Below are 12,430 nucleotides of genomic sequence, written 5' to 3' on the forward strand. Positions count from 1 at the left end.
AGCCTGGGAGGAGGGGAAGGAAGGACCGCTTCTGTGCTGCTCAGTCCGTGAGGATTGAGGAAAGTGGGAAAGTTCAGAAAACAGGGTGAAGAGGATGACAGACAATTCACATGGATAGAGGCAGACTGACCCTAATCCGGTGGTGAGGGAAGCTGGAGCTAGCCAGCTCTTGGCTGCCATTTTCCCATGTGCTGCCATCTAAACAGAGAATCAATTCAGCCATATCCAGCCCCAAAATTCATCCCCTTTTACAGGAAAGGTTTAAGGTACCTCAAAGTATAATATTTATCTCAGAGAAGATCTGAGAAGATCGTCCTCCCAATCAGTGGTCTTCACTGGATGCTGGCCCCAGTGCACTGTATCACAACAGGCACACAGAAGCCCGAGTCCAGCATCCTGATCTGTCTGGAGGCAGACAAATTTCATCCTGAAACCTTGCAGTTTTACCATCTGCAGAGGCAGCGAGCAGAGCTGGGCGGGCTGTTTGCCATCAGAATACATTTTGGTTTAGCTGATGAGCAGATTCGTGATGTCAGTGTCGATGTGAGAGGTGAACACAAGCGTTCCACAGGATTTTTGCTTATGCTGCACAAGTCAAGGGGTGCTGTCGTCACTGGTTAGGAACTGATGGCTTTAAATTGATGGTTTAATACCTTGATCTCCTTCAGTTAAAAAACGGATGCGTCTTCACATCAGCTTAGATTTGTAAACAAATCAACTGATAGGGAAGATACTCAGAATCAAAGGAATGGGGCCATCGATATGAAAACGAAAATGGGATTGTAGCCAAACCTAGTTACATATCCTTGCACAGTTTTGAAATGTATGAGCCCACAGACGATCACAAGAGAAAAATGCTTTTGACAGAATTATGCCCCGATTTTGCCATCAGAGGGCGATACCAACACTCTCCTTTGAGGTCAAGCCTGCAGACGAGCCTGTACAAAGGCAGCTCTGGGGGTGGTTTTGTACCTATTTAAGACGTACAATTACATTTCCACTGCCAGTGCCATCCTCCTTGCACTCATAATACAATGTCTAACAGCAGCTAGTATTAAGGGACACATTATTTTCAAAGCTGATTCCAAATATTAACTTTAAATGTGCATCATAACATGGGAAGACCCACTGTGGTTTACAGTGCAACACTGGGATGTTTAAGAAGCTTTTCCTGTTTATAGGACAGCTGTAGCAATTTGATGAACAGAGCATACATCATGGTGAGGCACAAGGGAGACAGCATTTGAGATTGTGACAGTGGAAACTACCTCTGGAGCTCCCCATATGCAGTGCGGAGGAGATGGCAAGCTGTTCCTTGTTTAAAAGCACCAGGAACAAATGCTCTCAGTTTGCACAAGCTGCATTCCCATAATAACAAGTGGTAAATACTGTTCCTGCGGCTGGTGTGAGGAAGCAGCAGGATTATCGGTTGTAGGACAGGTCTAGTGAGTGGAAATCGTGGACAAGACAATGTCAACTAGTTGGTGCCACTGCCAAAGGCAAGCTTGACCGCATCCGGAGGAAAGCACCTGATGAACTCCTGGCTGCCCCTGCTCCAGGTTGAGGATCCCGTGTTGCACTAGGCACAGGGTACGAGTCTCTACTGAGATAGCAGAACCAACCTGGCTGGGATCACCAGGACCTAGAAGTTGTGTTCGCAGCACTCCTATGGCAGGATTTGTTGTGTTCCAGATTTTACCATGACTCTAGGAGCAGCTGGGCTCACCTATATAAGCCTGGGGAGGCAGCAGTAGCAATGGCTGGGGGGGAGCTGAGAAGCACCTCGAGGAGCCCCCTGTGCCAGGGGCCATCCCAGTTACTGCAGGAAGCAAGAAATGGCACTCGCCTGCGAGAACAAGGTGAGGACAGGCCATGACTCCAAAGCTGAGGAGGGCCTGGACTTTCAGGCTTCCTCTTCCCAGGTCTCTGGACTATGCAGATGAGCTCAGACCCATGAGTTTCATTGCTCTCTCACAGGCCCTGGCAGTGTCTGTCCATCTGTTTGCTGCACTTTGCTCAGGTGATCCAGTGGCAAAGCCTGTAAGTAAGGGCTGGAGATCACAAGAGTATGTACCTCTGCAGCGTCTCCAGCCCTCTCGCTTCCTCTCGTACAGGTGCCTTGGCCATACTCCCCATGCACCTCTTGGGAGGTTTTACCACCACCCCTACTGTGGCTGTGGCATCCACTCCCCACACTCACCTGCCCCTGTGGTGGTGATGACTTTTGGCTTGCTGCGGGCACCATCTCCTTTGGTGGTGTAGGCAGCGACTGTGACAGAGTAGGTGGTTTCTGGCAGCAGGCCTCCAATGACTGTCTCCTGGGATTTCATCCACGGGGCAGAGAAGAGGCAAACGAGAAGAGCAAATGCTTGTTACTGGAGTGAGCAAGAGGGCACTGGGGTCAGTGTCTCCAACAGCAACACACCGACACACTCACTGGCTCACACTCACGCATCGCACTGAAACACACGCATCTTGCACAGAGCCAGCAAACTACAAGTGCTGCCACTCGCAACGCTCACCTGCCTAATTTCAACCCTGCCTCTAACACTTGGCCTTTCCGAGGACCCACCAGCAACCTGTGTCAGCAGTTGTGCTCTCCCACGGCTTCTGCCAAGAGGGAGATCTGCTCCAGAGATGGTCCTGCGTGAAACCTGAGAGTAAGAGGACTGTGGAGCTGTGAACCAGAGCAAAAGCCAGTTCAGCTGGCTGCGGAAATCTCTTAGGGGCTAATTTGGGGATTTTTAAAGCTGCCTCTTGCAGCAGAGCCTCGGGGAGCACAGAGAGGCAATGCAGGGGCGGGGGGCCCCAGGCAGGGAGCACCTGCAGTGCTACAGCATCATGCTCACCCTCCTTGCCAGGCACAGCGTTGCAGGGATGGGATGGGGTCATTGCAAGATGCTGGCAAGACCTGGAGGGAAAATCCTGCACTATGGGAGGTCTGGCAGCAGAAAGGCGGACTCGGCAGGGGTCCTAGCATCCTTGCATGCTCTGGTTTCCTCTGGGCAGGAGGAGGGCATGGCTCTGCACCTCAATTTGAGATCAAAGAGGGGAGCGCTGCTCCTCCCTCCTGGCCTCCAGCGGCAACATGACTCGTGCCAAGCCTGGCTGGCCAGGCCTGAAACAAGCAAACACAGTGAGCTCAGCAGCTCCCAGTGAGCTCAGGGCAGGTACCCCTGAACTGCAGTTATCTGTGGGTGCTGTGAAAGCAACTGGGCCATTAGCACTAACAACCCATCAGGTCAGGGAGCAAGAGACAACCGGGCTGGAGAAGCTTTTGGAAAGGAGACAGGGGCTCTCGGTTGGTTGCAGACAAGAAGAGCAGAGATGGAGAGGGTTAATCTCCAGTTGCTGAGGACAGGCCGCATGGGCACTGTTAGAGGCTGCTCCAGGGGTCTGATCTCTGCCTGGGGCATCCCTGCCAGCTTGAGGGGTACAAGGGGCACCTGCGGTTGCTCTCAGAGCACAGCCAGTCTCCCATCACTCGCACAAACACCCACGCTATTAAACCTGCTGACTTCCAGTCAGTGCTGCTGGTTCAGGTTACCTGCCCAGGCTTACTCATGAAAACCACCACGTTACCATCGCGGAACCAGCCAGCCCAGAGAAAAATCAACAAGCACCAACAAGAACCCCGCCAAAATCACCGTGTGAACCAGAGTCCGATCCCAACTCCGCCCCTGCAGCAGATCATGTGTGCGGGTGAGTGGACGCGCAGTCCGATCGGTGCCAATGGACCCGCAGGGGAAGCACTCACACGAAACCTGCAGACTCTGAACATCCCAAGAGAATTCACTCCTCCCAAATCCATGCAAAGAGAAATTCTCACGCAAAAGCATGCCACCAGGAGCAAAGCAAGCGAGCTGGGAGGAGGGGAGAGCGACGAGGGATGGATGAAAGAAGGTCTGATTGCATAATGTAAACACAGTGCTGTCATGACAAAGCCACTACGAGCAAGAATCCTCCGTATAAAGCAGGAGAAATACATCGTGCTGGGGAAGCTCACAGTAGGGCACGTAATGGAATTGCTGATTCTAAAAAGGTCATTTTCTACTTTGTTCCTCCGAGTTTATATTTAAAAATTATGTGGGAAAATTGGATTTAACTGTTTAAATGTGATTGCTTTCTTATTACTATCTGTGTTTCAGCCAAAGGTCACGGTTGAGAGTGTAGGTTATTTTTTATGACTATGATCAATGTGGCTTAAAGATTATATATCTAATTTTACCATGTAACTTGGTGGGCCAACTACTGCAGAAAGTAGGATGCACCTCTGAGTCGATCACTTGAGCTTGCCTAAAACTGCACTGCAACAAGCTGGAAATACAGATTATAGGAAATGTCAATTGCTTTTCTGCATTTAGTAGCAATCTAAATGCCAATTTTCTCTGGATTTGCTGCTTGTGGAAGGTTTCACAATGTAACTCTCCAGCCTCATTAAGAGAGTGAAAGGGATGTTTTGACAGCACTGTGTCTACAAAATTCACAAATCGATTTACCAAACCCCTCTTTTCCAACCTGGAATACACACAAGTGGTACTTACATGGTCGACGGAGTCCTCAGCTCTCCACTGATGGGGGAGAAAGGAAGGAGGAGAGAAAAATGGAGACACAGAATTTTAAGGGGCAACGTGTAGGAAGGGAATGACAATGACAACAGCAGGGGTTAGCAAGACTGGGTTGGGGGGATTACAACACTTATACACAGCGGGTCACTTGGCATAGGCTGTGCCAAGGGAAGAAATGGCATAGAGCAATTTTCTACATGCCGCTAGCCTGCGCAGTAGATCTAAGATCATTCACACAAACAGGGTCAAAGAACTTCCTTCTCATATGGGTGAAGAGGTCATCATTCTTAACTTTACAGTCCTTTCCCCTTCTGGCTTTGTTTGCACTTTTCTGCCTCTTCCATGAGCAGAAGTAAGAAGGGACAGCTTGTACCAAGGCTCTGGGGCTGACTGCTGCCCCACAAGTCACTCACAACAGTTCTGTGGCCTAATCATCAGTTTCTGTCCTAGTGATCCTCTAGCCACCATCTCTTGGCTGAGAACCAAAGACTTCAACACATAAAACTCAGAGGGAACTCTGCCACGGAGCACCAATGCAACTTCTACAGAGCCTCTCTTTCCTTTATCATTTTCAAGAAAATGCTCTGGGGACCTCAGAAACCAAGAAGTGCTGTCTCTTGTAAACAGTGCAAGACAGGCTGAGATGTTACACAGAGCTTCACACTAAGCTGCTCCACTCCAGCGGCGCAGCATGGCTTGCAGCGAGGCTAAAACTGGTGCACGTACTGAGGAAACAGCTTCTCACTCTCAATTTACACAACACCAAATGGCAAACACTCATTTGGCAAGAGCAGCCCTGCAGGTAAGACTTCTACACAAACCATTTCCCAGCAAATACTCATGTGGATTCCCAGCCACGGCAGCTCAATTAGGGCTCTGAAGAGGGAACACGCAGGTTTCTGGCTGGATTTGGGGTTCTAAAGCATCAAAGCTGCATTGGGGTGGTGAGACTTAGCAGACCTTGGCTGCTGCCACGCATGCCTGTAGCACTGCTCTTTGTGGTTGATGCACCAAAGGCAGGTTTGCAGAGATCACAGCAAACTCTCAGCCAGGGTGATGCGTTACATCTCAGGTTACTAAAACTGCCTGGAGGAAGCACCGGTCGATGGGTTCAAGCACAGAGATGAAAGTGGAATTTAGGTATTATTGCCCCGACACACAGTGTGAGCCTTGGTGAGCCTTGCTTCTGAGTCTGAGCTGCCAGCTGTGAAATGGCGCTCAGACACTGACTTCCTCGGGACACCGGGAAGTCCAGCTAACGCTGCTGAAGTGCCTGGGAACCTGCAAGGGTGGCAGAAGCACTAAATGGTATTAAAGCCTCAGGTTGCCATTTGTAGTCAGGCTGTTTGAGGTGGCTTTCACAGGCTGCAGCCTATCACAGTGGCAGAGTACTCTTCTCAGCAGTAAAATACATGGTATACCTTCAAAATATTTGTCATTTTATTCTCTAAATTCAGAAAGAAACAGCTATTGGAGAAACGTTCCTGGAAGATTTTATTATAGTTACTTTATTTGATGCCATGAGACTGCAGTAGAACTATCCCCCTAAACTATCTTAAAATATAATTTCAACAAAAGGATCAAGTTGTCCTAAAGACTTCCTATAAAGCCGAGGCCCTCACTAAGTATTATGGTCACTAAAGGCCCTCCTTCCACACACAAGTTGGTGTTATTTCCAGTGTCGCATGCTTAGCTCACCCCAGGTCATTGCTGTTGACATTCTACCTCTGCCAGCCAGCCCAGACCATGGCCAACAACCACACACTCTTCCCTGCTGATCTGAAACAAAAGTCTTACTACAGGAAGGATACAAGGCCTGGTAGCTCTTTCTCCAAGAAGTACGCTTCTGCTCTGACACCACGTCCCTGCTGTATGGGGGCCACGTGGATGGTAACACCCCAACATGCCTCCACAGAGCTGCAGGAGCAGAAGGTGACACTCCACCGCAACGAACAGCAGAGCGGATGTGGGCTCAGGAGGCTCCTGCATCTCACAGCCTCTCATACCACAGCAGGGAGTTTATCACCCACTAGGATTTTAGACCAAGTATTTAATGTTCAAACTGTTTGCTCTTATGTTTCAGTGGACTTTAATCTTGCATCAGATCAGAGTGCAAAGAAACGCCTTGAGATCTGTGCTGGAGGAGTAACAGTGAAAAGCCAGGCCTGCATAAATACCCTCGTATAAATTCAGTTTCATTATGAAAATATCATCTGCAGATCAAAACATTTCCTTCCTTAAACTAGCTCAATTGCTTCTAAACTGTTTAAGGTTGGTCAGTAAGACAAATTGATCTGAAAAGCCCAGGAGCCGTCATAAAAAGAACTCAGACAGGGCTGTGTGCATGAGGCAGGATGGCTCAGGGAAGTGCTAAAGCTAACAGAGTGTATTTATGGCAGCTGCAATCCCTTAACATTTCATTTTACACTTCAACACCGCACAGCGTAGTCATGTCTCACCAGGGAATGTCCATTTTCCCTAACCATGGCTCTTGCAAAAGACAGACTCATGCCCTCCTGAACAGCCCCAGCTACAGGAAGCTGGTACTGTGGTTCTCCTGGAGATTGTTCTCCTCTCAGCTTCAGCGACTTTGGCAAAATAGCGGAACTCCAGATGTAATCTTGGGTGCTCAGCTTGTGGGATGCAGCAGTCTAAGGCTCCCGAATCTCACCTTTGTCCATTACTGAAGTGCCTCTTGGATCACGCCTTTCAGATTTGTTCCACGTACAAAGCAGAGTACATCTCACCTCCATGCCAGACTCCTACCTAGATGAGTACACATGCATGAGGAGTTGTTCCAAGTAAAGATCCTTGACTATCACACAGCAAAAGAAGGAGGCTGTAAATTCCTCTGTGTTACGCCTGGGGTGGGCACTGCCCAGGGAGAACAGAAGTCTCTGCTTCCCCTTCCTCCTTTGATCTCAATCCAACAGCTTGAAGTGCTTGCTGTTACTTCTTCCTGCTCTTCTGGAGCAAGCCGATGGGACGTGCGCTCAGTCTGCATGCTGGATGGAGAAGCGCTGCCTGCGAAGACCACACAACCTTCCCGTGAGCCTGCAGCCCTTTTTGTGGGCAGCACACCTCTTCCCTGCCACAACCCTGCAGAGTAGGAGTAGGAGTAGGAGGAGGTGTCAGGAGTCTCTTTTCCATAAAGCCTGACCTCCTCGTCCAGCTGTACCCAGCTGGCTCCCAGCAGCAAAAGCGCTGCAAAGCTCTCCGGGCAGGCGGGATGTGCAGAGGGCTGTGAGCAGCGAGGCTGATGTGCACGCTGCATCCCCAGAGCAATGCAGGCAGCAGGCTCCCTGGCAGATACACTGCACAGTCGAGGGCCGAGGCAGTTGTCGAGGCCACATTACAGCCTGGGGAGAAAGTCACCCCTCAAGATGTTCCAGTCTGGGCCGAGGACAAGCAGGCTGGCAGCAGGACACAACGGATCAACAGGTAGATTCATGCAGGGTCTAGCTGCCTGTCTTGGAAGGAGCAAACCAGAGTCACACTTGCATGGGGGAAGGCCCGTCCTCCCCTGGCCCTGCTGCCTCCTTTGTGCCCAGTGCTCCAGGCTCAGCGCTGAGCTGTGCAGGGCACACAGTCCTGGCACCTGGGAAGGGATGGAGGGCATCAAGCCCACTGCTCCTTCTGACACGCAGCAGCCGCCCAGGGATTGGAGACCAAGGAAAGCAGGCGGACCCCTCCCCTCCACTGAAGAACCTAATGCTTGTGCCCCACGGCCCTGCTGTCCCCCCTGCTCCCACGGGCTGGCGAGGACTTGTATGGGTCATGGAGTGCAGCTGAGACCCCGCACGGGTGCCCCTGCTCCTTTCAAAGGTGCTTTCTCTGTGCTCAGATGTGTTGTGCACAAGACCCAGGGCACAGAAATGAATCTCCTGCCACCACCCACCATGGGACCTGGCTGAGCCATGATAGGCAGTGCCTGTGCAGGAGGTGGCGTGGGTATCTGACCCAGCTCTGCAGCAGTACACATGCTCTCTCTGGGCGCTTCTCCACAGGGCATGGTCACATTTGCTTGTCCATCAGTCTGTCAGTAGGAGGTGAGAGCTCAGACTGGAAGGCACAGAGAAGCCTGATGGAGGTAATCAGTCACAGGCACAGCCACAGAGGGGAGGAGAGTCCTCAGCTCCATGGCAGGACCTTCCTAAGAACTGATTACTCTCCCTAGGCAGGAGGCCGTAAAATAAAATGTGATCTCTCCAGCACCAGGGCCACTACTTCTCTGCTGATGTTTTAGTCCTTTCTGCTCAAATGGTTTTGAAAACTCAGGATCTGTATTATCTGCATAGCTAACATCTCCGTTCCCTTTCCTTTTTCCTTTCATCTTCGTTTACTCTCTTCTCTTTCTCATCTTCAATCAGGAAAAATCACGAGTCAGCTTTAATACCAGTGTCTTCGTACCATCTGCAGGAAGCAGATTACATGGTACATACCTACTCAAAATCAGCTGACAGCCTGGTGAGGCAGGAGGAGGAGCTCTGCCTACATTTCCAGAGAATTTCTTCTTGAACCCCAGATTTTCAATCAGTTTAATTCCCTCCTTGTGCACTGGTATAAATCTTCATGAATGTTTATGAGTACTGAACTGTAGCTATATTCTGGTCATCTTCATCCTGTGACCTTCAGGGAGAAGTGTTCCAGTGAATCTTTTTGTTTTCTTCCATGGAAAATAACTCTTCCAAGACTACTTGTTAAAGTTTGATCTGGCTGTTTGCAAAGTACAACTTTGTACATCTTGTACAGCACGGCTGTACTGAAAGATGGCAGCTCTTACAAGGTTCTTCAACTTCTGGAGCAGATGTACTTCATCACAAGCACAGGTCATGCCTGGCTTCTCACTCCTTTGGGAAATAAAGATCTCTTCTGCCAAGTCAGTGAAACTTCTTTCCTGCAGAGTCATCACAAGAGTGATATGACTCCTTCACTGTAGTCACTTCTCTGCAACTATCTTCTGGCCTTTGCTTTCATCCAAAAACTACAGTGGATGAGTTCAGCACCATACACACCACAAACCCCCCCGAACAAATAAAATCATAGCAACCAAGAACTTTCCCACATGAATTCAGCAAATACAAAAGACTGGTAAGTGGTCTGGCAGGCCAGGAAGCTTTAAGCAACTTGCCTCCTTGATGCACACATTCAAAATAATGCAAAATCCATCACTCCTTGGAAAGTTTCTGGCTCTGGCATCCTCATTCCTGCACATTACCATGGGTTTTTTCTCTCTGAAATGTATGAGTAAGGAGCGAAAATGAAACTGGCTGGGCAAGCATAAAATATTTGAAAACACCAACAAGAACATTCCCAACTTCAGCCACCTATGCTTGGGACCAACCCATTAACTCCAAACTCCAGCTGAACAACACAGCATCAATTGCTCAAACAACCCAGAAGATTATACCCTCCTGGAATAAGGAAAGGGCAGTAAGCAGCTTTTCTAATGACTGAAATAAAGCAACATATGAAACATAAACAGAGACCTGCCCCAGACAACAAGGACCCTCAAAGCATTTCCTCTCTCTTAAAGTTTTCCCCTTCCACATTATTACTGTGTTTTATCCTTCAGAATATGAATGGGGAGTAAAGCTGCCTCTGTGCACTGTACTCCCCACTGACAAACACATAAATGATTCACAGCTGCGTTCAGAAGACAGATCAATTAATCGTTGCAGCTCTCCAGTATTTATATTGGGCATCATTCAACCAAGCCAGCTCTGAATCGATTACTCGTCGCTTCCAACAGCAGCAGATCCTGTACTTCATTTATACGATTATCTTTGTTGAGAACAGCATGGGTCATCCAGGACGAAGGACCCTTGCTCCAAAGAAGAGTTGTATTTCATCAGACAGGGCACCAAAATTTTCCTTGGACCCTGGGAAAGAGGCAATTACTCATTGCTGGGCTGAGCAGAGGGCATATCCATGCCTGGAGCACAGCTCTCAGTCAGTGGGTATCCAGGAGATTGTATAAATATGAGCAAATTGTTGTACGGGGATTTCAGAGGGCAAAGTCACTTACAGGCAGTGTGGGCTTGCACCTCACTTTTTTTTCCTTTCCCCCTAGCCATTCCCAGACTCAGTTGGCTTCACTGGTGGTTTGACTTCAAGAGGCAATGCAAGGTCAAGTCCCTGCCTTGCGAAAACAGGAGGGAAGGGAGGCTTTGTTGAGCTGGAGGAGGGCTGCCCAGCCTGGTGTGCTGTGCCCACCCAACGGTGCAGAGACACCCCTGTGCCCCGCCAGCAGGCAGCACCCCTGTAGACTGCCAAGAGAGGAGCTTCACCCTGAACACAGTCAGTAGCATGAAATAAGCGGACTCAAGGCTTACTTAGAACTCTCCAATAGTTTATAAACTGACTGGCAAAACACAGCTTGCTCCAGCTGGCATCTGCACAGGACATGGCAGGCAGAGAGAGGTACGTGTTGGAGAAGGGGTAAGAGAGGAGCATTGTCCAATACATCATCTTTCCTACAGCAATCCTTTCCTGATTGAACTTTTTACCCATTTGTAAGCCACAGTTTAGGGATAAACTGTTCGCCTTGCTCAGACAGGGCTGAGTCCCACACTCTGTAGCCACAGGAAAAGTACAAGGAATACTTGGATCTATCCAGCCTGGCCCTCCGCAGAGAGGGAAGGTGCCATGCCTGCCAGCCCACAGTCCCCACACTGTACCTGTGCTTCCGACAGCATGACGTCCTTGATCACTGGCTGTCCTCTGGGCTCGTTGTTTTCCAGTTTCACGTACGTAACCTGGTACCCGCGGATCTGCCCGTGCTGCTTGTTAGAGATGGGCAGCTTCCAGCTCACCCGGATGGCCGTCGAATTCACGGACTCTACCTCCACCTTTCTTGGTGGGGCACTGGGCACTGCAACACACACAAGGCAGACAGTTAGCAGGTACCACACAACCGCTGTCAGCTACCTCTCACTCCTTTGCTACCTCCCCTCCAGCTCACTGCAAGGATGGTCCTGCTGACACAAGTGCCCCGTGCTTGCCCAGGAGGTCGTAATACTGCAGTTTTCCAGAGTAACCATATCCCTGACCCTTTCCCAGCATCCAAGCATGTTTTCTATGCGAAGTAGGAGAGAGCATGACTGTGATACGCAGCAGCACCCCTAATAAAAGCCACTGTGCTGGATCAGACCCAAGGTCCTTCTATCCCCCTTCAGTCTCCAGCAGTAGGGGAGCAAGGAATAATCCAACAACATAACAGAATATGAAGAATATGTAACCAACTGCAGCTCAGGGTGCCCTGCAGCAGAGGCAGGTGTTTTGAAGCTTTCTTTGCATCCTGCCTGTCACAACACTTCCTCTCAGATCCCTCTGCATACATTTAAACGCAGTCCAACAGCCCCAGGTAGTGTGACTGGGAGCCAAGCCTGCCTTTCGGGGAGCCCTGGTACCTGCCACCAGCCAGAGTGCACACGTGCTCTTCCCCTGTGACAGCAAGAGGTTAATGAGGGGGAAAAGCACCATCCTAAAACAATAACCCAGAGCTCAGAGACAGCAGTCACTGAACTCAGCCAGATAAAGGGGCCTGTGGGGATTGTGACAGCTCTGGGGACTGTATTTCATGCATGGCTAGCTGAATGCTTTTTGATAATAAAATGAAAAATTACACTGCCCAGAAAATATCAATTTTCTTGCAAGGTGAGGCCCGTTTAAAAATGTATTTATACCCTTATTTACCATTTGGAAAAATTACCTCCTTATTACTTTTTGCTCTTGCATTGACTGTGACAAAAATGTCAATGCTAAAAAATTAGCCTCTTGGTTGCTCCCGGAAAGCTCCTTCTGGCTGAAGCAGCTGGGAGGAAGAGGTCTGCACGCCCTGCGGGGGATACCGCTGCTAC

At 49.6% G+C, this 12,430-nt stretch overlaps 1 protein-coding gene across 7 annotated transcripts in view; it reads right to left on the minus strand.

The window, feature by feature from the left end:
• The window catches only part of PTPRF (protein tyrosine phosphatase receptor type F), a 392,669-nt gene that overhangs the window by 51,323 nt on the left and 328,916 nt on the right, over positions 1-12,430 (minus strand). For 5 of the 7 annotated variants that reach the window (XM_056355793.1, XM_056355795.1, XM_056355797.1 and 2 more), the window contains 3 exons: positions 11,249-11,442; positions 4,545-4,571; positions 2,201-2,318 (listed from right to left, as the gene is read on the minus strand). In XM_056355793.1, coding sequence (XP_056211768.1) covers positions 2,201-2,318; positions 4,545-4,571; positions 11,249-11,442 — 339 coding nt within the window. The remainder of the gene's footprint in view (positions 1-2,200; positions 2,319-4,544; positions 4,572-11,248; positions 11,443-12,430) is intronic. The other 2 variants (XM_056355799.1, XM_056355796.1) reach the window with 1 other exon arrangement.

This window comes from Falco biarmicus, chromosome 11 (genome assembly GCF_023638135.1).
Source record: "Falco biarmicus isolate bFalBia1 chromosome 11, bFalBia1.pri, whole genome shotgun sequence".
NCBI lineage: Eukaryota > Metazoa > Chordata > Aves > Falconiformes > Falconidae > Falco > Falco biarmicus.